Source organism: Colletes latitarsis, chromosome 7, assembly GCF_051014445.1.
Source record: "Colletes latitarsis isolate SP2378_abdomen chromosome 7, iyColLati1, whole genome shotgun sequence".
NCBI lineage: Eukaryota > Metazoa > Arthropoda > Insecta > Hymenoptera > Colletidae > Colletes > Colletes latitarsis.
Genome location: NC_135140.1, coordinates 20,108,205 through 20,132,660, shown reverse-complemented (window position 1 = coordinate 20,132,660; position 24,456 = coordinate 20,108,205). Strand labels below are relative to the sequence as shown.

General features: G+C 43.6%; 1 protein-coding gene across 1 annotated transcript; it reads left to right on the top strand.

The window, feature by feature from the left end:
* The first annotated feature begins 3 nt into the window (after positions 1 to 3).
* On the top strand, positions 4 to 9,554 carry LOC143343313 (uncharacterized). Its single transcript, XM_076768098.1, has 2 exons — positions 4 to 2,876; positions 8,069 to 9,554. Exon 1 carries the CDS (start codon positions 1,043 to 1,045, stop codon positions 2,843 to 2,845), a length of 1,803 nt encoding a protein of 600 aa, XP_076624213.1. The 5' UTR covers positions 4 to 1,042; the 3' UTR covers positions 2,846 to 2,876; positions 8,069 to 9,554.
* Positions 9,555 to 24,456: the final 14,902 nt, after the last annotated feature.

Below are 24,456 nucleotides of genomic sequence, written 5' to 3'. Positions count from 1 at the left end.
AGCAGAAAACCGACCCGCGAAGGAGAAAGAGGGGCCAGGTCGGCGGTGGTGGGGCCCCGACCGACGAAGTCTCACGCCTTCCACCGGACTTCAGTCCGACGAGGAGCGTGCAGGCGGTCGCAGTTCGCTGTTCCACTCGCATTCGTGCGCGTTCGGTGAGCCTAAAGGAGACTGTCCACTCCGTCGAGTGTCCTCCGTCGTCGCTGGTGCGAGCAACTCCCGGGGAATCTGGAAAAATATCAGAATTAGCGTTCGTGATCGCCAGGCGAGCGCAAAGACAGCGCCATCTGTGAGCGGGGCCCAGCGTCCGTGATCGAGGGAAGACGGACCCCGCGCGGAGTCGGTTTACCAGGATTCCAAAGGGCCCGGGTACCGAGTGCGTATCGGTATTTTCGTCGTTCGAGCCGATGATATTCGCAGGAACGTCGGAGACGACGGCTCGCGTGGCTGACGCCTGCGGCCGCGCCTCTGGATTCCACCAGCGCCGACGCGCCGCGCAGCGGGCCCGCTGAATTCCACGTCGCGTCGGTGAGCGTTCCCCCGTCGGTGTGCCGGGTGTGTGTACCTGTCCGATCGGCACACGTGGAGGCGAGGGGCGACCGGGAGGACGGCGACGCCACTGGTGTACGCTGCATACCACAGGACCCGACCGGGCAGAGTGGGAGGTTGGAAAAGGTTGGCGAGAGCCGGCCAAGAGAGACGCCGGGAAGGAGGAAAAAGGAACGCTGCCCGCCGGGTGGGGGAGGCCGTCAGAAGGCGGCCATAATGGCCTGACGCGATCTCGAGTGAGTGGCGGCTACAGCTGCTGCGAAATAGCCGGAGAGCGGCTCTCCTTGTCGTCCACGCACGCGTATTTTGCAACGTCGTACGGGCTGCGTCTTTGGAAAGTGACTGCGTAATCGCGAGTGGAGTGAATTACCGGGTGGAGTCCCCCGGGTTTCCGTGTGCTCGGTGGTAAGGCCGCGTGTGCTCTTTGGATGTCGTTTCGAACGGTGTTCGATGGTTCGGGTGTTCTGACTCGGTAGCATCCTTAGGATCGTGCATGGTCTGTTCGAGTTCATCGGTAGACTTTTTCCTTGCGCCGGGGAAGAGAGGCGACTCTCTGGTCTTTGCATCGCCAGTTCCCGGGTCGAGTCGATCGAGCGAGTCGATTGGAAAGATGAGGGGTGCGAACCAAGACACGGCAACGCCGTACTGCCGGTGCAGAGTCCTCTACCTGGGCAGCTCGGTGCCCCACGCGAGCAAAGAGGGTCTGCTGGGCGTCCAGGAACCGCTTCGAGAACTGTACCCCGAACAGGGTGCCCTCGGAGCACGTGGAATCGATTCCTGGCTGAGCGTCTGGAGCAACGGCCTCTTGCTGGAAAACGTTGACGAGCATCGCAAGAAGGTCACCAGGTTCTTCCCCATCGAAGCGTTGCACTATTGCGCGGCCGTTCGACACGTAAAGGGCGGAAACGGGGACTCTTCGAACACCAGGTTCCTACCTTTGGACTCGCCGTTCGCCAGGACGCCCAGCGCCAATCATCCGCCCCTGTTCGCCGCCGTTCTCAGACGGACGACCGGTATCAAGGTTCTCGAGTGTCATGCGTTCATTTGCAAGCGTGACATGGCGGCCAACGCCCTTGTCAGGTGTTGTTTCCACGCGTACGCGGACAGCAGCTACGCCAAGGGCCTGGACCCAACCACGACGACGACAAACGGTGTGACCACCGGTCATCCTTCGAGCAACAGCCTCTACCACACTCTCGGTGGCTCCAGCACCACTCTGGACAGCCCTCAAGCGACTCGTCTGGACAGCACCTCGACGGACGACCTGAGCCTCTACAATGGCGACGAGAATCACAAGGTTTGGGCCAGGGGTCGCGACGAAGTCGACGGTCTGTATCAAGAACAGGGCACCTTGCGAAGCACAAAGGGTTCCAGGCCCCGTCAACTGGTTGCTCCGCCTCCCCCGCCACCGCCACCGCCTCCTCCTGCTCAACCCTTGCTCCTGGAGGAGTCCTCGTCGTCGTCCGTCCGCAGGAAAGCAAATAAAAAGCTCAAAAAGCTGAAGAACCGAGCCTTGCACGAGGACCCGCTGCAGCAGGCTCATCTTCACCCTCAGCTCCATCAAGGAATGTACACCAACGGCCACGGGCATCACACTCTGGGTCACCCGGTGAGGCAACAGCACTATCATCCACATCCCTTGCCGCCCAGTAGTCGTTCCGTCGCTGGTACCCTCGCCAGACCAGCTCCAGTCCTGCTAGTACCGGCCGCCACCTTGCCCAGGAAAGCGCATCATCATCCACGGGGCCTCAGACCCATTCCAGCGGCTGCCCCGATCGTCCCGGTCTACGCTCCGCTGCCGGTGGTGCCTCCACCGCCAGCAACGGCCATGTACCCGGCTGGAACGTACGGCACGGCCGGCAACAGAGGCAGGAGACAGCACCCTGACGGCGAGACCTCCACTCTGGGAGCATCGAGAAGGTTAGCCGCCTCCCACGCAGATCTGACCACGGCGGAGATGAACCGGGCCGCCGATAATCCTGAGAACGAGTCCCGTTTCGGTACCGGGATCTACCGACGGAAGGGCCACTTGAACGAGAGGGCGTTTTCTTACAGCATCCGCGCCGAGCACCGCAGCAGGAGCCACGGCAGCTTGGCCTCTCTGGGCTTCAGCGGCCAGAACGGCAACGCGCTGCCCAAGGAGGAGAAGAAGGACAGAGAGATTGCCCAACTGGTCGCTGGCCTGAACCTGGACGACAGCCCGGAAAGAATACTGCCCCAGGCCAACTCCAGGAGCGGGTACTCCCATCATCAGCAGCAACAGCTCCAGCCGCTGCCCAGGCCTCGGCCTCGTTAGGACCCTCCAGACGTCCGACGTCGACTCGCAAGTGCGTCAGAGCCTCAGAATGGAAGTTGCCAAGCGTCCGGACGCGTTACGCGCTCTGCGTTTCTTGGGTCGCCCGAGAGAGTTAGATAGGGTTAGGTCGCGAGGAACGTTCTTATCGAAGATCCCCTGGACGAGTGAATAATTTGTTTCGAGTCGAGCAGAACACGGTAGCCGTTCGTTTATCGATCAATGTAGTCCGTGGGCGAGGACTTCGTGACTGGACTCTGGGGATAGTGGGAACGCATGAATGAAACCGGGAACGTTCTCTGATAGGTATAGGAGGTAGCATCCTTGTATTTTTTTTGGGGAACCGAGTGTCTCTGTAAATCAAAGTTTTTCGACTCGTTTAAGGAGGAAAGAGTCTGTTCCTCCGGGGCAAAAAGTCTATTCGTTCGCAGCGTTAGCGTGGAAAATCGTGATGGGTGGCCTGAGCGACTGGTTCGGTTGGCTTTCGATTCTCGGAACAGCGTTTGCCCGAGTAGGAAAATTACTCCGGCAAAAAGCTGGATGGAGGAGCCCGATCTCATCTTCGTCGTCGGGTTTCTACCTTGTGACCTCGTTAATCTCATCTTGAAAGTCGATCTTCTTCGTCGAATCAAGGGCTCCCTGATGACGATCAGGCAACAAATTTGTTACCTCTTGTTTTACGGTGTTCTCGGAAGATGCTAGGAATTAATTAATCCTCGAGGTAAAATCGGTGGTTCGAAATATTTTGGGAGAAAGTTATCCCACGCCAGGAATCTCGTTTGCCTTCGTCGAAGCGTCCGAGATCTCGCGCGATTCCGAATCCACGGAATTTTTCACTGGCTTCTAAGACTGCTGTGTCGTTACGATCGTCCATGGTAATTAGAGTCTGGTTCAATTAGCAGTTCGATATATACAATTCCCGTCGATCGCCGGTGGAGGAAAAGGAATTACAGAAGCACGATGACATAATGTCACCGCGAGACGTAACGACCTTCCTGTCGCGAAACGAGTAGGCTAATTAGACGAGCTCGAATAATTGTCGCCCGAGAAGATCGTTCTAATGGCTGGAGCTTGTTAGACGACGAAACCGCGGAGGCATGCAGCTCGCTACCTCGTGATATTTCCTCTGAGAAAACGAGTCGGTAGCTTCGCAGAGAATCCGAGCGTCTCCAGACGCGGTAACCGGGTTTCTGAGGATCATTTTTAGCCGACCGACGAATTTCAATTTTTATTTCGAGCCAGAATATGCTCGCCAATATCCAATATTTTGAAAGCTCGTGCTGTAAATCGAATAACCCGGAATTAAAATATTTCAATTGCTTGGATTATTTAAAAAGTAGGTTACGCGTAGACTGGACGCTAAAATGAATGCAGAATATATTTCGCAAATTAATAGAACGATGTTAATATTTTTTGCATACGCTTAGCATAATATCATACGCCATAAAATCTACAATCTAGTTAGAAGAAATATAATAGAACTCCCAGTCGGTTTTAACCACTGCGAAGAGGCGGATTAAATTACTCGTTGTTTGGAAAATTATCTAACGACCCCGGAGAATTATGAAAGAGCTACTTCGAAGGAAAAGAAATTCATTTTTTTTTTCTTTTAGAAAGGTAACGGGCGACGATTAAAATGCCTCCTGCGCGAGTTTCAGCCGGCTTGCTCGTGAGAACGCGAACGTTAATCTTAATTGCGTGAGAAAAATAAATTACGCGAGACAGGGAAACGACGGGAGATTTTCGATACACAGGGTGGCATGAAATTAAAGCCTCTGTACATTGTTCTGTTTTCATCGATGAGAAAATAAAGAGTAGATTGTCTGCGTCGATCGAGGAAATCTCGCGAGGAAAGGAATAGAATACAATAATAAAAAAAATGGCTGGTTTCTCAAGGTAAACGTCGCTTTGAAAAATTGTTTTCGCGAAGCAATCGAAGAATTAGTCTCGAGTGGATTTATGGGAATAAATTAGAAAACGTGCAGGAAGTTTTCAAACGAAATTTGAATTTTACATTTTCCAAATGGTGTTGTTCACATAGTTTGCCATTTTATGCGCATAATGACGTACAACGACGCTTCCTCTGTGGAAACAAGTAGGCAAGATCGCATAAGCGACAACGTTAATGCAAAGGGGAAGCGTATCGTACCGTCCTTCTTTGATATCAGGTCATTTTTCTGTGGGAAAATTAACCGTGATGATAACCAGCGACCATTTAATGACCGACCGGGACACTGGAATCACGTTTGACATTTTGACACGCGGTAAATAATTACGCTGACGAACTCATGAGAACGAAATACGCTGAGTCCTGATGTAATCTTGAAATATGGTAGCAGCTACGTCGCCGCCTGACGTAGTTTGTAATACGTTCTGCACAATTAACGAGGCGATCGTAATTAGAGCGCGGCTAAAACGGGGGAAAAATTCGTGAGACCTATATTTTCGAGGGAAAAGTTTATCCCAGGGACAGCTTTACTTGGAAGCTTGATCATTCCGTGAATTGAAATTTTCATTAATTAGGGATAAAATAGCGGAGCTTGGAAAATCGTGGTAACTGAAAATTGGAGAATGGAGGTCTCCGAAAATGGGAAAATCGATACTACCAAACTGAGTTCAACTGTAACTTGAAGTTTTAAAACTTTCTAAATTTCAAGCCAAGTCGTGGAACGGGATTTCAGTAAAATTCCACCGAGAATTTCAGAAGTGGAGAAAAACCTCGAATGCATAATTAAAATCGGAGTTTTTGCGACACGATTCAGTCGCGCTCGTGTTTGTTCGGCCATCGAACGCGGTTATTTCGAAACTGGTTGTAGACACTCGCTCGTATGCATCGATGAATACTCATTGCCATCGCCGTGTATGCATATACAATTAGGCTTGATTATCATCGATTCGTGGTCGATGTCAGCCGGTTACACGCGCTACATTTCGCAATTCGAGACAGTTTTTTCCTTTTTACCGACCTGTCTCGCGTCTTGTTCGTTCGCGCTAAAGAGCAACGTACACATTTTTGTCGACTTCGTTTAAAAATTTAACGAGCCTCTTCGACTTCGAATTCAACTTCTCCAAAATAATTACAAGAAAATCATTCCTCGCTATTAAATTGAAATTAAAATTCTGAACTTCCTATCCAATTAATTTTGCATTAAATTATGTATGTATTATTTTAATTTTAAGATACAGCCATCGAGAAACTATCGAATAATAGAATATGCATTACTCAACACCCTTCTCGTTGGTCGTGTTGGCTTAATTAGCATCTTCGCGCGATTTCCCTCTAGAATGAGTGACAAAAATATGTCCCGAGTAAACATCGTTAATGATCGTTTGAACGTATGCAAATTACCGTTGAACGTTCCCTTGGAAGCACTCCTCTAACTGTCTGCGCTTCATCGAACGCGCTGATCGTCAGCGAAAAGTGTCGGTCAGAAGGAAATTTCGCAACGAGTTTCTCCGTTCGCGTCGTCGCGTAACACAGTTTGCAGTTTGAGAATATGAATCGCCATATTTATTTCAAGGCGTTGTTGGTGCAACTGACCGAATTATCGTGCAATAATCGTTTGGAAATCGAGACCCACGCGTGCCTGGACAGCTTCCTTCGCTTACTGGAAGATTTATTATTTTCACGAGGGGGAAAAACCTCGTATGACGTCACAAATATGCAAATTAAAAGATACATATCTGACACCATTACTGAAAAGTAGAACACTATTTTTTATCGGAAATTCCTCGAGGATGCCTAGCTATTAACGACTTTACGGTTGCGCTCGAGTTAACTCGGGCAATATAGTCTGTTAAATAAGCAAGTGAAATGATCCTTAATGGCCAAGTTAATAAAAAGTAATGGAAAAGTAGTAATACGTGTTCTGAGACAGATAATTTCGTATGCATACTCGTAATTGTCTCTAAACGCTTAAAACATGAAACAAGAAAATATTGAGTCAAGCTTCGGAATTGAGACTGATCGAAAGGCTACACGGTTTGCCATAGAATTAAGGAAAGCTCGATTATCGATTCGATCCACGAATCACGGAATTGCTTCGCCAAAGGCCATTTTGCCTTTATTTTCCACCGTATTGTCATTTTGTCCTGAGGGGAAACCAGCATGTAGACTGAACAATCGGTTTTCGTAAGCGTTTCGCGGTCAGAGGAGTTTATGAAACGCTGACCCAGTGACACTTATCGTTCAACGAATTGGATCCCGCTCGATGGCGGTGTTGCGACACCACGAAAATTCCTTTCACTGTTCGTGAATCAGAGGCCATTGCTTCGCGTCGCATTGTCTAACAGCAAAGCCTTTTGTTAACTCTTGATAGTCGAAAGTAAATTGTATGCCACCAATATCATACCATTAGGCATAAAGGCTATCAGTATCTTTAGAGTAATCATTCAGATTCTCTGTAAACTCAAAGTACTCACTGTCGAGCAACCAAGTAGTCTAACACTTTCATTATAAAATGTCTTCTCATCATTCTATCAGAGTCAGAACAAAGGTTTGACGTTCCAAGTATCCACCGTTTTATAGCGATTAACTATTGTCTTCGATATGAATATGTCAGGTCCAGAATGCTGTCCTAGACAACAAATCGATGACGATATTAGCAATATCCCTTAGCACAGTACGAGAAATGAGCAAAATATTGGATAATATCGAGCCGTAACGAGATCAAGAACGATTTCTAGCCACCCGAATCTCATTTCCACGCCAAGGCTGCCAACTCTTTTTCTTCCTGCAACAGGTATACCCGTTCGCTATGCATACATTTTCATGCAACTTCGAATGACAGCCCACTAAAAGGTCCAGCATAGGAATCAGTGCCAAACGCCATAAAGCGTCCGACTTCGCGAACTGTATCTCCGTTTTTTTTATCATCCTCAGCCTACGTTCCGTCCTTTCGCTATGGTGAATTCGATGGAGAGGACTCGGGACTGTCTCGCACAGCAGGGATGACACGAGAGTTTTCGTGGATGCTTGGCCGTTATCAGGTTGGAACGGTTCCTCTGTTTCTTACGATTCTTAAAAACAAGTTCGACACGAGTGAAAAGATGCAATCTATTTAGATGCAGAAAATCTGCATCCTCGATCCGCTGGTTAAAGAAGGGAAGAGAAAGGATCGAGAACCAAGAGGAATTTTCGTTCCAATCTGATGCTCCGTTGGAATTCCATGTCACAGATTTGTTTATTTTCTAATTAAAATTTTGTAATTCTTTTGGCTGTTCTAGGCTCGCGCGTCACGAAACACTTAACTGTCTCTCTCCAGCGGCCATTGAAATAGCTAAACAACCGAGAAAGATTATTTGTTATCAAGCAAACGGAGAATTCCGATTCTTCGTCAGACCAGCGTAAAGTTAACGGATTTCGTGATGGAACATTGAACCGGTGTTACAGCTAGATCCAAATTTCTCTGGCTACTTTGTAACGTTTATGAAATTCCATTTTGCGACAGAGTTCCCCCATAACGAAAGGATCGAGTGGAATTTTTAAGGAGCAACTCGACACTCCGCTGTCTTCCAAATCCAGAATTTGAGAAAAGAAAAACAAAGACCGCGAAGCGTCGATTTAAGGAACAATACAATTCTTTGATTTTAAGTCGTCCTTAAGTTCCAAGTCGGACACAGGTGCAACTGGAACTTATTTATTTAATCGCATGTGCCAGATGATTGTACGAAAGCTCGACAATAATTATTTCTCATTAACCCTTTAGCCGGAGACTCGTCTTTCGTGATAAATATTTGCAGAGCGTGATTCGATTTTGGATGAAATTTTCAATCGCAGCTCAATTTTATGTTCCGACCTTTCTCTGCAAATAGTTGCACATTGGAGCTAAAGGGTTACGAATTGTTAAGGATCGATAGTAACAATTAAGATTTTTTTTTCACAAAATTGCGATCGCATTGACTCCTCGTTTGGCAAGTTCAAAAACTTGAGTTACGTTTCTAAATCAAAAGCATTCGATAATTGAAAAATATTGCCAAACGAAGAGTCGAGCAATGAAAATTGCGCGAATTCATTGTGAAGCGCAAACGAACGTCGTCGTTATTTATTTATCGCGCGGACGTGTATCATGGAACAAAAAAACAAACATATATGTATGTATATTTATCGCACGAAAACAACGATGGAATCTCCTAGTCTTCCTGGTCATTTAATCTCGCACGGAAAATAATTTTCTCGTGACACGCTTACGTGTGCTCGCGTCCCCTTACGTAAGCCTCGAAAGATCACCGACTCGCGTGCAACGCGTGGAATGCCGTTCTGTGTACGGAATGTTAATAAAAATCACGTAATTTCTTTCTCTGAAATAATGCTAAGGCAAACCACTGTCCAAGGCAAATCGTCTTTTAATATTCGCAATTACCATTTCTTCATTCTCGAAACACAGACAGAACGGTGTTACATATTTTTCAAAACGAATTTAAAGCGTTGACTGAACAATTTATATACAAAATCAATTAACGTGTTCAGTTCTGTTGTAATCGATAGGGGACTATGCGGGAAACGCGCTGCGGGCGTATGCACTTATAAGTGTTCCGCACACAGCGAACGGCCGATATTCAATTTCGACGAAACGTGTAAATAAATTATTATAGAAGACGGGAGATCCATCTTATCCTCTTGAATTAATTGCGAACCTGTTATGTATATTGTTACGCGTCGATTGCCATGCAAAATTAACTAATAATAAACTAACAATGCAATTAAAAACAAGCGTTTGGTTATTGTTATTCGATCCAAAAGAAATTGCGAAGAGGTTATGCTTTGGGGCCCCTCAAAGTTGCACTTACTTAAGTTATTAGATTAATTGAAGTTAGATAAATCATTTTGACCAAATTTTTAAGGGGATCGTTGTAAAGGTGAGGTTTTAACTTTACCTTTGAACTTGGGTATGTAAAAATTGTACGACTGATTTTCCCGTAAGTGACCAGACTAACGTTTTGGCCAACCGTCCTAATAGTTATGACCGGTTGGAACGAAATGTAACGTCGAGTCCAGGTGGTCATACGACCGCAAAAGGTTAATGGTCGTAGTGTTGGTGAAGGATAATGGTTTGGTAAGGGTCGAGGCACTCTGGGACGCGGATAGGATCGACAGCGTTCACCGTGACTCTAAGTCAAGCGTTTCCTGCACGGTGCATTACGTACGCCGCATACCTCTGCACTCTTGGACGAAAGCACGCGAGCCTCCGTCGTCGACCACATTCCGTTCTCGCGTATAATTTTCAGGGTTAACCACAGCCGACGATACGCCAGTTTCGCGACTCCAACGAACGTCCCTGGAATGCAAATCGCCTTGATTGGCACCTTAAGTGGAACGCGAGCCTTTGTCTTCCTCTTCTAGACCCGATGTCTTTGTGGATAACTCTTTGCGGTACATTCTTCCCCGTATGTGCCGATTCACGACGCATTCGAGTGCGGATACGAGATTCCAAACTGCTTCAGACCCCCCCAGAGTAACATTGGTTCTACTCTGAGTGCAATTTCAATTTCCAGCTACTCCCCAGTTCTAAAGTGGCCTCAATTATTCAATAGAAGAATATTCTGACTGATTGCAACTTAATTTCCTAGATTACCTCAAGCTCCTTCTCTAATCTCGAACAATTCTATCGCATTAGCAACCCAGAACCTCGTAAATGTAACTGTAGATTCGGTTTAACCATCTTAGAGGAACAGTCAAAGCATGCTCCACTTGACCCTAATTATTCCTTATAAATACACAACGTTGCATGCAACCTGAGTTATCAGATATTCCCACGTTTTATCCTCAATCCCTGCAAAATCCACTTTTAGCTGAACCTGATGAGTATAACTGTAGATAAAGAGAGTCCTTGTTGGAGGATTGTTAAGATAGACTCTGTTCCCAATTATCCATTATGGCTTCCTTGTAACTTCAATTTTCAGGCTTCAAGTTCTTTTCCCAGACAAATTCCAGTTACTTGAACACCATCAGAGGTATAGAATGTAACTGTGAAGATCCTTCTTAAAGGATTATCAGACACACTTTGCCTTCATTTTTCAGATGTTCTCAAGTTGTATTCTCAATCTCTATAGTGTTCAACTATTTGAAGTAGGCAACTGCTGTCCCCAATTATTCATTAATTGGTAACGCTATGTTCTTCTGACAATTAACCATACAGAAGTAACGGTACCCGCGTCCATGAGAGAGTATCCCTTCCTTTCGAGTCACTGCATTTAATTGGAATCAATCGTCGCTGAGAGTAATGTCACGGTTAATTAGCCCCGCCGTTCGCATGATCCTCGGCTAGGCCTCCGCGATTCAGACGATGACACCGACTCCATAAACGCACTGTGCGCTAACCTTGTGGCGAGTCGTGTGTATCGAGGCGATGCACATTTCAACGTTTGATTATCGTGTGTTTGGTCTACCGCGACAGACGGGACTTTTTCGACGCACCGTGACTATTGAAAGGAACTGTTCAACATCCCCCCGATCACCGATCGGAGTTCAGGTGGTCGAAGCACAACAGTGCTTGACAATGGAGAAACTGTATCCTGAGATACAGTCACTTGGTGAAAGTGGTAACCTGGAAAAAATGGTGGACCCAAAGGACAGCAAATTGACAAAAATTGGTTCGTTAGAGAAACGATCAGTTAACGCGTAAAGATGTAAATAAAAATGGATACTGTATAAAGTAACAGTAGAGGCATATAGAAGCCTGTTGTCCATCTGGATGCTCGCCCAAGCGATTATAGAAATGATGCTCGTCTCTGATCGACGACGATTCGCGTGTAATTTCAGCGATGACACGAAATAAAAAAAATGCCTGATTGCCGTGAAGCACGAACACGTAAGCATTGACCTTCTGGGAGCATCTGCATCCTCCTGATGTAACACAAAATTCCATATTTCATCGTCCTGGCACGCATGCCTTCATAGAAGTCTGCGCTCGAGCGTCCGCGTTTTTACATTGGCTCCTGTCAGTCACGTGACTGGATTTCCTGTTATTCAATCGATGATGCGACGTTATCGATCGCCGGGATCTACAGGGAAGCAAAGTCGTAGGTAACCAACTTTCAATTCGAATTCCAGATATTCGAGTGATCGCAGTTTCGAAATTTTTTACTCGAAATCTGATTATTTAAAGACACCATTCGCAGCCCCCAAAATTGAAAGGATCGTGGATCGTAGGAATTTTAAATCCCTGAGAAACACAAACTTTACGACATCGAAAATAGTTAAACTTGTAACTTTGGACTCCGATCTGGTCAGCCATAGATGGCGCTAAATCCTTACGACGCCATATTATTGCAATACGTTCATTACCGAAACTGAAGACGATACCGTAATTATGTAACATTGCAAGTAACATTTCACGAATCGTTATCGACGAATTATAGCATCATTCATGATTCCATTCGCGCCGCTTGTCTTACATAAAGTTTTGCGTCACTGTCGATTTCGCTGCACAAATTACAGACGGTAATAATTTTAATTAGAATCGACGATACAAGTTTCGCGACCAATTTTCTCGTCGAGTGAAAATGAGAAAAGAAACATGCCCCAATTGTTTTAACACCTGGCACAGTGCAATCGACGCGTGGGAGCACCCGGTGTAACAGTACTGAGATGTGCCAGCGCGAGTGGTACCGTTACAGATAGTAATACACGAATTATGGAATTGCAAAACCACCGAGAATAACTCGGAAGTCGTATTCCTTCAGAATTTTTCCGAAGCAACCAAAAATCAAGCTCAACGGAAGAATTTTGCATGATAATATTTCTATTCTCAGCGACTGAAATTCCTCGGAATAAAATGTGAAAGGTGAACAGCAATTTTCACAATCGCATTTTACAGTAAGTTCCATACGTCTTCCATTGTCGTTCTTGTAATGTAATGCGCGGATAAATCACGTTACCGGGACATTAGAGAAGGACAATTGCGCGTAGTTTTCGTAAGACAATGGCATAACTTAATACGTAACAGTACGTGCGTGAGAAAGAACGAGAAAGACAAACGTCATGCGTGCAATATTTATTCCTAACGTCGAAGACGAGCACCGATAGGAATGTGCCATCGAGGATAACGAAGAAGACTAATTACGTTGTAACTGTGTATTGAATAACACACAGACGACTGCGTGCACGTGAGATGGGAAAAATGCTAAGCGTAAAATTGCCGAGTGAATTAATTGGGTGAACTATAGTGTATAAACTCCAAAGTCTGCGGGAGGTGGAAATATTGGGCCACAAAAATGGCGGCTATCGCGACGTCCCAGCTTTAACTTCTGGTTTGAAAAAAAACGTTATTCGGGAAGAGTTGATGCCTAAATTATAAAGTAATCGGACGAAGTACGAACAGCAGTTAATTAGCCGTGTAACCTACAATTACTAACTGTAAAAAGTTGACTATTTTTATTCGTAAAAAAAAAAGTTGAACCTATTTGGTGCCCGTGTAATTTTGCCATGGGAACACTAAAAGCCTGAATTACAGTTAGAACGTGACACGACGATTTACAGTTACACACACGCGTACACACTCGCGTAGAAATAGGGTCAGCGACAAAACGATATGGGCCTTGATAAATTTCGTTTATGTGTATCGGTCGACGTCTAATTAAGGAAATTAATTTTTCAAACGGTGTCGCGCAATTAAAGCGATCCACGTTCCGAAGGTTACGCTGTTGCAATATTATATTTACAATGTGCACCAACGATGTAATTATGCATCCAATTACAGCTGCTGAAGCCTCTATGAATACAGTTTTTTCTTTGCAGATGTCTCTGTTAAGCTTCCAGGCAGGTTAAACGTAGGTATCTTTCATTTCACATCGCGAATGCTCGCGATTATAATTCGAAACTATGTTGTGTAAGTTTAGAGAAACTGGTGATTACAGAGTTTCCCTTTTCCTTTAAATGGTAATCTTCTACCATTGTAATTTTTATGAGCAGACCCATTGTCTGTGGAGAATTACGAAGAACTAAATATCATCGGTAGAAAGAAGTATATTACGAACGATTTTTAACCACCAGAGGCCTCTGTAAGGAAGAAACTGTATCCTCGATAATTTCAATAAACGAGAGAAGATGAATTTGACTTTAAAATTGGTGGAACGTCAAATATTCTGTTTATTTGTTCAGTGATCGAATCAACCATTTTTCTAGAATTTGTAAATTATTTTTCCCAAAAAATGTAGTCATTTCAGGTACGTCGTATTGTTTTGTTGGAGAGATAAAGAGTAAAGAATTAAATAAATTAACCTGTTTCATCTTTCGAGGCGTTTACAATCGGACGTTCCTTTTCGTACGAAGCAGACTGTGTAATTGCATCACGAGTCGGGGCGATTGTAGTCTGGATCAAAAGGAGCACAGCAAGAAAGGAAACATCGATGGACGAGGAGGAAAATGGAACGAAGAATGGGTCCGAGGTTGGTTCACGGGCCAACTGCTACGGAGAAATTAAGTGGATCGATAAATGTACCCATTTATTTTTCGAGAATCGATAATTGATCCTCTCTGGAAACGGGTTCGAACTGGAACAACTGGAACCAGACGAAAAACTCGTGCATAACTGTTGTTAAAAATTAACATAACAATATACGTATCTACCTCAATTATTTATGACGAATTAAGTGAACTTCGCGATTCTAATACTCTGTAATTAAATTTAAAACACTTCTAAATTGGTTGAATTAAAATTACAATTATTTAGTATTAAGTTGTGCCTCAATTACCTATAGGGAATTAATTAAACTTACTTAAACCGGCGTTCTTTATTTTAAAATTGCGTACAAACTTTAAATTTATTAGATTTAAATTCACCATTATTCAATATTAAATAGTGCGTAAATTATTTGAGATTTATTAACTGAATTTGATTAAAGTATTCTGCATTATGAATTCCGTAAGTCTTTGAACTATTTAAATCTAAAAGTACCATTTCTCGATCTCCGAAATTACCATTCCCTTTAGTAAACACCGAATTACATATACTTTGTCAAAAACAATTCTACGTAAATAAGATTATAATCGCGGTCGATTTGCAATGTTACGCAATCGATATCGCAATCGAGCGTCGACGTGTTCACACTAAACAATTTTCTTTTCGCGATTCGATACCAGACACAATCGATGTCGTAATTTTGCGTTCGGAGCATTCATTTAAACTGTCGCCGCGAATGCTTCGAGAATTAATCCTGCTTCGTCTTTCAGCCCGTGAATCTCGAAGACTGCAATTTCAGACAGACAGTTCCAATTATAGTTCGCTCCACTTTTGCACGAAGCGAAATAATTGGTGTACAATTATGTGAAAACGTTATTTAAACATGACGTTCGAAGCTCTTTTAAAGGAAACGACGGGACCAGCTGCAAAACCAGGCCTGTCAAGGAATTTAATGCTCTTCGAAGCTCCTCTTTGTGCTCCAAATCTTTCCAATCCGTTCATACTGTCCTTCAAATAATGATGGTAGCATGGGAAAATGAAAAAGATTCAGAAATATAATTTTCCCCTTTCAATTCCAAATATAAAATTTTCACTGCTTTTTGAAAATGTTACGAACCAAAGCTTTTGACACAAACACCTTAGAGAATATTAATTTAATCGAAGGATTTGTACCCATGCTTTTAAGAAATATAAAACAGCGACAGGTGCGAAAGCGACTTCGCGAAAAAAAAAATCAGCAACGACGATAACTTCCGCCTTCGACCATTCGAAGCGGTATATGCGCGCCAGCTGTCGCTGATGCAACCATCGCGACGGTACAATACGTAAAATAACTGGACATTATTGCTAAACTCAATGCGCGTTTTAATCGAGACGTAAAACAATTTTTATTTTTCCACCGTAGCTTTAATCGAAACGTTTCAGAAATATGATTTTCACTTTTCAATTCCGAATGCAATTGAAACGTTTCACCAGCGTATTTCACTTTTTAATTCTAAATTCAATGAAAACTTTTCAGCACTCCAATTTTACCATTTTAACGATACCTTTGATTTAAAGTTTCTAGCAACGCGGTTTTCACATTTTAATTATATTTTTAGCTCGAAAAACTAACGAAGATCCAATTCTACGTCACTGAACTTTAAACGTCGAGCGATACTACGAATCTAGAATTGTTAATTTGCAAGAAGAATCCGCGATAGAAAGCGCTAATGACGTGCGCGTTTATCGTGCAGACGATCACTTTCGCTGCAGTAATTTTTTAGGTAAGAAAAAAAGTAAGGGGAAACGGAGTTCCAGCCAAAGGAATTAATTGACGTAAGAGGGTTTCGCAGAACATGTAATTTTGCCAGATTCATGAACGTGAATGTACCGTTAATTGAATCAAATCGTCTTTGCTCAAATCTTCGTGAACTTTGATCCCCGACGCGCAAACATTCGCATCACCGTCTATTAAATTGCCATGACCATGACGAATGCAGCTCCGTCTGAGAACTTTAATTTAATTTCAAGATGAACGAGATAAATTATAGAACTGGGGAATGTGAAATTTAACATTAGTCACAGAACTGATTCAAAGTAAATTCCATTATTTATAATATCCGAACAATTAAACATTGAAGATAGAAATCTTCAAATATGAATCAAGTTCTTTCGGCAACCATTAATTTCTGTTGCAATTAACATCTCTCACTGACTCACTTGCCATCGCAAAGGCTATAATTAAATTACGGGCCTCTTAGAAAGATAAATTACGTCAAAATTAACATTGATTATGACGTGTGTAATGACAGCAAAGGGAAAATAAAAAGTGTCCTAGATATTTAATTTCCTGGTTGTTGACATCCTCCATTAGATCACGCGACCAACTCCTAACCTATCGATCACTTAAATCCTAACTTTTAACTGTCTTATTGACTCCTGTTTGCTCTATATCCATCATCACCAATGGTTGGCCAATTAAATCTTGTTAACTCTTGTCAATTTCGAGCGAAGACTCTCAAACCTTACACCTTAATTACCTTCCTGGACACCGGGTCTATTTTAATCGTCCTGTAGCAACTCCTACTTACTCGATGTCCATCGGATCTTATCCTCTAACAATCTCACTGATTGCCACATATATGTTAGCTGCTCTTTACGGTCTCGTCGACCTTAATGGTTCTCTACCAATTGCTACCTAATGTCCGACAAACGCCATTAGCTATCGGTCAACCAACTCCTTGGTCCCTTAACAATCCCACCGGGTGTCCGCATCCATTTCATTCACTCGACCACTGTCTACGAAAACATCGTGGAACACTGTCCGTTAGGATGTCGTCCCTCGACAATCTTGCTGCAACTTTCAATCACTCTTTGCGTCCCATCAATCTACGAGCCTGGCGAACGTAAGAGTGACTAGCGACGATGTACGTCGGCGTGGCTTTGCCATACTGGGGGGACGAAGAGGGACGAAGAAGAATGGCGGGGAAAAGAGTGGAAGAGAGAAGCCAGCTGCATCGTTGGAATAACAGTACTCTCACATTGGTGAGCGCCGTCGAAGCACGGTACCGTTATCGGTTACGGCGTTACCACGCCGTGGAGGACCAGTGACGGAAACCAGAGGAGCCCGGTCCGAACTACACGGGTTCCCCCCGTAACGCTTTGCCCTCCTCTTCTTCCTCTTCTTCGTGCTTTCCTTGTCCCTTGCTTCGTTGACCCCGCGCGTCCTTTCCCGGTCACTGTAAAAATGTTGGTCAATGAATGCATCGATAACTGTAACAGATAATAACCTCCGCTCCCCAGGAATTTACGATCCCTCTTCGTCAGACTTCGTAACGTGACCTGGACCTTCCAGATGCTTCATCGAGCACAAGATTTCTGGGCCAGTCGATACAAATTTTTAGAGATTATCTCACTGTGTGTCAATTATAACAGACAGCAACATCAGCTTCGTAGAGGTTCGTGACCAATCTTGGTGAGATACGAGAAGGTTCTTTTGGGCCTTATAGACGAGCGATTTTTGGGCCAGATGACCATGGTATCACTCTTGATCAGGCATCAGAAGGTTTCTTGGATCTTCTAGACGATGAATTAAATACTACTGATTCTTGGGCCAGTTGATCGCTTTTGCCTAATTGTTTGGGCCAGTTTTGCAGTATTTCGGCGACTATCTGCTTCGATAACCGGAACAGACAATGAAATCAGTTTAGTGAGAGTTTATGATCCTTCGTGATCAGACCACGGCGTATAAATTAATTTTTGGGCCAGTTGGTCGTGGTGAGTTCATCACTGAATGCACTGATAACTGTATGTGCAGCTCTGTGTAAACGTATGGTCCTTCTTCCGGAATTGAACCGTTTCTTGAAATACTTGCAGTTGCTTTTTGGGCCAGTTGAGCCTTATTATTCACTTGGTGTATGCCACTGTATTTTTTTAACACTAATAAAATATGTTACACTAGAAAATGTGTTACTTTCTACCTCGAAAATTATTCCTCTCAAATCTTCCCTAAAAAATTATACATTCTTGGAGTACTGACAGTGAAATCAGACTTCGAGTACTCGAATTTCTTTTTTATGTATTTCATGTGTCATAGTAGCAATATAAAGCACCATATTTATCAATTTCTTCGTGATTCCAGTATTGCTTTCCATGATGATTACATACAGAGACACAGTAATTAGCGTAATGTACGTAACTAGTTTCTGACCCACATTCCTCCAGCTGAATTTCTACCATTCGTCAAGTCACGACAACTTGAATAAATAATTATTATGTAAATAGTGTTTTCGAACACGTTTGATAGAAACCTACCCTTTCGAAAGGTAAAAACGAGAGGATGAGAAATTGTTAAAAAAAATAAAATGAAATAAAATACAGTTGGTCGATGTTCGTCATCTTGCAACGATTGGCTCGAGCATCGAAAGTCCCGCAGAGAGGTAGACGAGCTAATCGAAGCGAGCCCGCCATTAATCACGATGACACGAGCGTGTCATTGGCGAGACGCGGCACAAAATTTCCGGCCAGAAGGCCTGGGCAGACGTTCACCCTTCCCGGGAGCACCCAAGGCGAGCCGTGGAAGAGGCTCTCTCCGTCGATCCTCATCCTCCTTCTCCTCTTCGTTCCACCGCGGAGGAGCCGACTCACTGGCTAGAGAACTCGGAGTCTCTCCTGCGGAACATCCCCGGCAGTTTCACGTCGACGGTCATCCGGATCGACTCGCGGCCAAGGTCGACCGTCAACAGGAACGTTTTCATCGCGCCTCGGCCACGGGGACGATCGTGGTCCACGGACGAGACGAGCAGGTCGCCACGAACGTCCAGGTTCGCTGGTACAAAAGCTCTGTGATAGGCATCGATCAACGTGGACATTGGGATCTGTGACTCTTATGTGGTGCGATTTGTACGACGGTGATGTGGAAGTGTTCTTTGGGATTAGCTGACGAGCCTCGGGGGAAACTCAGCAGTGGACGAGGCTGGACTTCTGAGAGGGATTACAGGGTAAGAGTGCAAGAAAGTAAGTGGAACGAATTTTGGGCATGGGGAGGTAAAGGAAACAGGGCTAGGCGCAGGAGGATTCGAAAGTTGGGCGACAGCGACAGAGGCTGAAGATTCAGAAGTGGATGATGCACTCTTCTTGCGTTTTAATTAACTACACAACCTTCCTCTAGGCTTCACGTGTAATTGGACCGTAGACTAAGTCAGATTTCGTGATAAAAGGTAGCCACATCCTCGTCAGCGATGTTGAACAGAGTTAGAAAACTACCCACGACAGCATTATATGCATAGAAAACAGGATCTGGATTCTTGTAGCAGTCTTTTGAAGACCATCAGGTGTTCTAATTGACAACTAGACTACCCTTTTGATAATTGGTAGCTGAATCCTCATCAGTGATGTTAAACAAAGTTAGGAAAGTGCCTACGACGATATTCTATGAATAGAAACTAGATTTGTATAGACTACCGAAGACTATCAGGTGTTCTAATTGACAACTGGACTACCCTTTTGATTCCACGCGTAGTTTGAAAGACAGACCTCGTTAAATTTGAGGATAAGAGGTAGCTAAATCGTTCCCAGTGAGGTCGGACGCAATTGGAATTGGCAAATGCATCAGAAAGCTGTCTACGATGATGTTACATAAATAGAAAACACAAACTAGGTGCTTGTAGTGCAATCATTTTGTAGATATCATGCGTTCTAATTGATACTCGATCATCTTTCCAGGCCCCACATGTAGTTTGAAAGGCAGACTCGATAGGGTTTATAACGAAAGGTAGCCAAATCTATATCAGTGAGGATGAAAGCAGTTAGAGTTTGCAAATGTATTAGAAAGCTGGGGTTCATAGTCTGCAAATGCATGAGAGAACTACGACAATGTTATGTACATAGAAAATTGAAACTATGTTCTTGTAGTACAGGCCTGTAGAAATCACGTGTCTTAAACGACATGAGAACATTTAGGTTTGATACACGATTGAAAGTTGCGATTCATGGTATTCGTAGATAGGAGGTAGCCAAATTGTTGTCAGTGAGGTTGAACGAAATTCGAAAATGGCACCTGGAAAATAGCTAGAATGATATTATATAAATAGAAGAGACAAACTAGGTTGTTGTAGCATAATTCTCACATAAACAGCATGCGTTCTAAATAACTACTCAACCTTCATCTTAACTTCGCATGTAGCCACAGACATCGTGAGATTTCCAGATAACAGGTAGCCAGATCTTCATCAGCGGGGTTCAATGAAACTGGAGTATACAAATACAACAGAAAATATGAACATAAATTAAAAATTGTAATGCAGTACAATGAACAATTAGGCTTCGCTAGATTTGTAAATATTACGTGAATCCAAAGCATAAACTAAGTTCTAATGGTACAGTTTTTTTTTCTAGACATGTGTCGAGGTATTCTGTGCCGGCAACAGGTAGTCAGAAAAGCAAACGTAATCTAGTTTCTCATAATAGTGACTTTTTACAGGCAGCATATGTTCTAATTAGCTACTCAACCATCCATTAGACTTCACCCGTAGTAGAAGTGTAGAGTTCGTCCAATTTATAAGCAACAACTAGAGTCCATAAATAATACAAACTGCGTTTGATGCGATATAATGCTTCCTATAAAAATCGTGCGTTCTAATTAACTATTGAACCCTCCTTTTGGCTCCACATGTAACTCGCTAGAAAATTACCTATGACGTTACGATATAAATAGAAAACAGAATCGAATACAATTTTCCCAACTCTGTTTGACGCATCCAATTACTTCCCGAGACGAGACGGAAATTTTACTTCGGAACGCGAAGCGAATTTTTCCGGTCGTCATCCTCGACGAGAAAGGTTTGAAGAGGTTCGACACGATTTTCCCCAGCGGGCGAACTTCCGAGGTGTTTCTCGTTGCGCGGCTTCCGTCCGTCTGTTCGATTTCCATTAAGCCGAAGGCGGACAGCAAACGAGCCGTGAACTTGGTAATTGTAAGTTGAACGATCCACGCTTCAAACGTGAACAGAAGAGCATTGCTTCTCAGCGCGATTCACCAACACGCGTGATGCTGTTTTAATCTGTCTATCGACCTCAATACGCGTTGCCTCGGGCCAGAGATGGGGCAGAATTTTATTCCAGCAATAGATGACTAGTTAGACCAACTTATAGCACGCGACAAATTGTTTACCTTCTATTGGTTATTCGAAATTTTTAATGCACAATATATATTTGCATGGATTGTAAAATAAGACGAAAATCAAGAATATCAATCTGTTGATTGAGGCTTCGTTTAAAAATGATTAAAAAATTAAATTAAAAAATTTCAAATCATTCTAAAAAAATTATTTTCAGTTGAGGGGGTCAATTACAATAATTTTTGGTGGACAGACATACACCCGAAATCCTATTCACTTTCGAGAAAAAAATTCGAGAAGGTGTGAAATTTTTCGACGGAAAAAAAAATATTTCAAATCGTTTTGGAAAAATTATTTTTAGTTGCAGGGATTAATTACAATCATTTTTGGTGAATACACATACCCCCGAAATCTTACGTACTTTCGAGAAAAAAATTCTTTACCGAAAATATACTGTGTGACCAGAAATGTTTCTATAACTTTTTAACAAAGCCTCAATCAACAAATTAGTATCCTTGATTTTCGTCTTATTTTGGCCTCTAGAATCTCCCATTAAAAGTTTTCCCAGGGGTGGTCGAACGCCCTGTATAAATAAAAAATGTGGAATATTTGTTATTGACAGACACGCAAAATTTCTTTGGAAAAAATAGATCTTGGCTGATAGTGTGATCTAAAAACCCTTTTTTATTTATTTCAACGAAGTGTATCGTAAGAGTCTCTACCAGTTTCTTCTGAATATTCAGAAAATTAAACAATAAAGTTAATGTTTCGTGAAATCTGAAGCACGTTCCATTAAAACGTACATACCACTCTCATTAAACTTAGATTTAAAAGTTAAGTTCCATTGGCAGCATCATTAAACGTACAATTAATATTCTTGCCTTAATGCATACACGACTCGCGATCTAAGAAACGATAATTAACCATAACGATATCCTCGCTTCCAATAAATTCATTTTCTTTTTAAATTCAAGGTAATTCGAGGCAGGTTCATTAATTCGAAACAAGTGCATATAAATCGTCCCTGTAAAATAAAACTCTATAAATCTGTACGTTCTTCTATTACGATTTGAGCCGAACACGAATAAACAAAACTAAATCCCCTTTAATAAATAAATTGCGATAAATTTTATGATTTCTTTCCCTCGGGACCTGTTTCCTTAACGAGGACCCAGAGCCAGAATCGAAATGTCAGACAATGTTCGATGAAGTCGCACTTTTGCTTTTGCTCCGAGATCGAATGATAAATATATTTTTGCGTAAATGTCATTTCGACGCCATTGGATCTGTTAAAGATCGGAAACATGTCCATTAATTATCCGACTGGCCTCTGACAGCTCGATACAAAAATGGCCCTCGACACGGCCGCGGTGCAGCAAACTTCCGCGAATCGATTCGTTCCCGTTGGTTCGATTAGTCGGCCTCGAGATCGCCCGTAATCGTCCACTTTTCGATAATCGATAGCTTCGCGACCCAACTGTGCAACGGAACACGTGCCCCGATCGCGGGATGAGCTGCGTTTAAGCGAGATGAACAGGTTGACGACAGTTATACCGTAATACATACGTGTAAGCGGATGCTGGACATCGACACTTTCAGAAAAGTGGCTTCTACGTGTACGATCGAGGCGGGTAACTGTAAAAAAAAAGGGCCGTTCGTCGGAACGGATCGCGTTTTAGGACGGAATTTGAGGGAGAATTAGAAATTAAAATCACTTGGAAGCGACGTGTTACGGTAGCCCGTTAATCCGATCGAATCTGTATCTGTTAACGAATAACGTTACACTGCAATCAACGCGTCGTTTCGATCTCTTGGTGGGCCTAATGCCCCGATCCGACGTGGCTGGGCGGTCCCAATAAACATTTTCTTAAATGATTTTCTTAGAGATAGGTGAATATAGTCTTGGATTTAAGATGGAAGTAAATTTTAGTTGCGGACCGATGCGTCTGGACGCGCCAAACCGATGCTGATGGGCAATCTTGCTCGATTTTCTCGAGAATTTGTACGGAGACGAAAGAAGAAATCAATAATAATTGAAGGTATTCACAGTGTGGATATCTGAATATCAATAGGATGGTTTTCCTTACTAGAAGAGCACCGTTAGGGGAAAGCATACCGGAAATACCGGTGGGAAAATGTTTTCCGCCTCAGTCGCATGATAATTTGAATTTTTCCATTTAAAAAACAGACCGAGCCTCGTGCATCGCCGGTGAAAATCGAGCAGCAGTCATGCCGATAGCACGCACGCGATAATTCTGCACGAGCGAGTATCAAGCTTCGCGATTTTACGATTTCTAACCTATAAGACTGACGAATCGTTAAAAAATAAATTGAATTTACGAGGACACTTTGTACATACGACTTACTTCAAGGCACACGCACGATATAACTACTTCCTGTTACAGAAGTTTTCTATTTACAATTCGAGACTATTCTCAAATCTTTATTTGAAACTACCGCCGCTTGTACTTCCATTATTCAACGTAAATTCGCTAAAATCCCCGGTTGAATTTGTCAAAGTCGCTTCGAACCAGAACTGAACGCAACAGAGTTCTCGCGAAGGCACACGCAGCGAATAAAAACAAGTGTGTCACGAAAGTTCGTGACGCGTCAGCGGCGGCATCCTTCGCCAACACAGACGACGAGGTCCGAGGCTAAAAGTAGTCCTCGGAAGGGTGAAATTACGATCCCAGTCACTTTTACTCGGGACAGTGCGTTAAAACGAGGTCCGCGGATCGAATATTCTCCGTCCAATCTCGCCTGCAATTACAGTTTTAATTGCCGCCGTCTGACGTCCGCACTCCCGCATAAATTTAACGCACGCTGAAGAGCAGCGGCAAGGGTCCGTGGAAACGAGGTGAGATCCTGGGGAGATCCCCCGATCCTTGAAACTTTTTTCGTCCGCGCCTATCCTTGTAAACTTTTTATTACGTGCTCGAGCATTTCCATTTTTCCTTTGCGCTCGGACCGTCAGACATCCTCTCTACATAGACCATTCAAAGATAATCGATCTCTATCATAGCAATCGCTGCATCATCGGTTTATCAAACTCGTTTGCGAGTATCTACACGCTACAAAATTTGTGTATTCATCGATAGTTTTGGGATCCTGT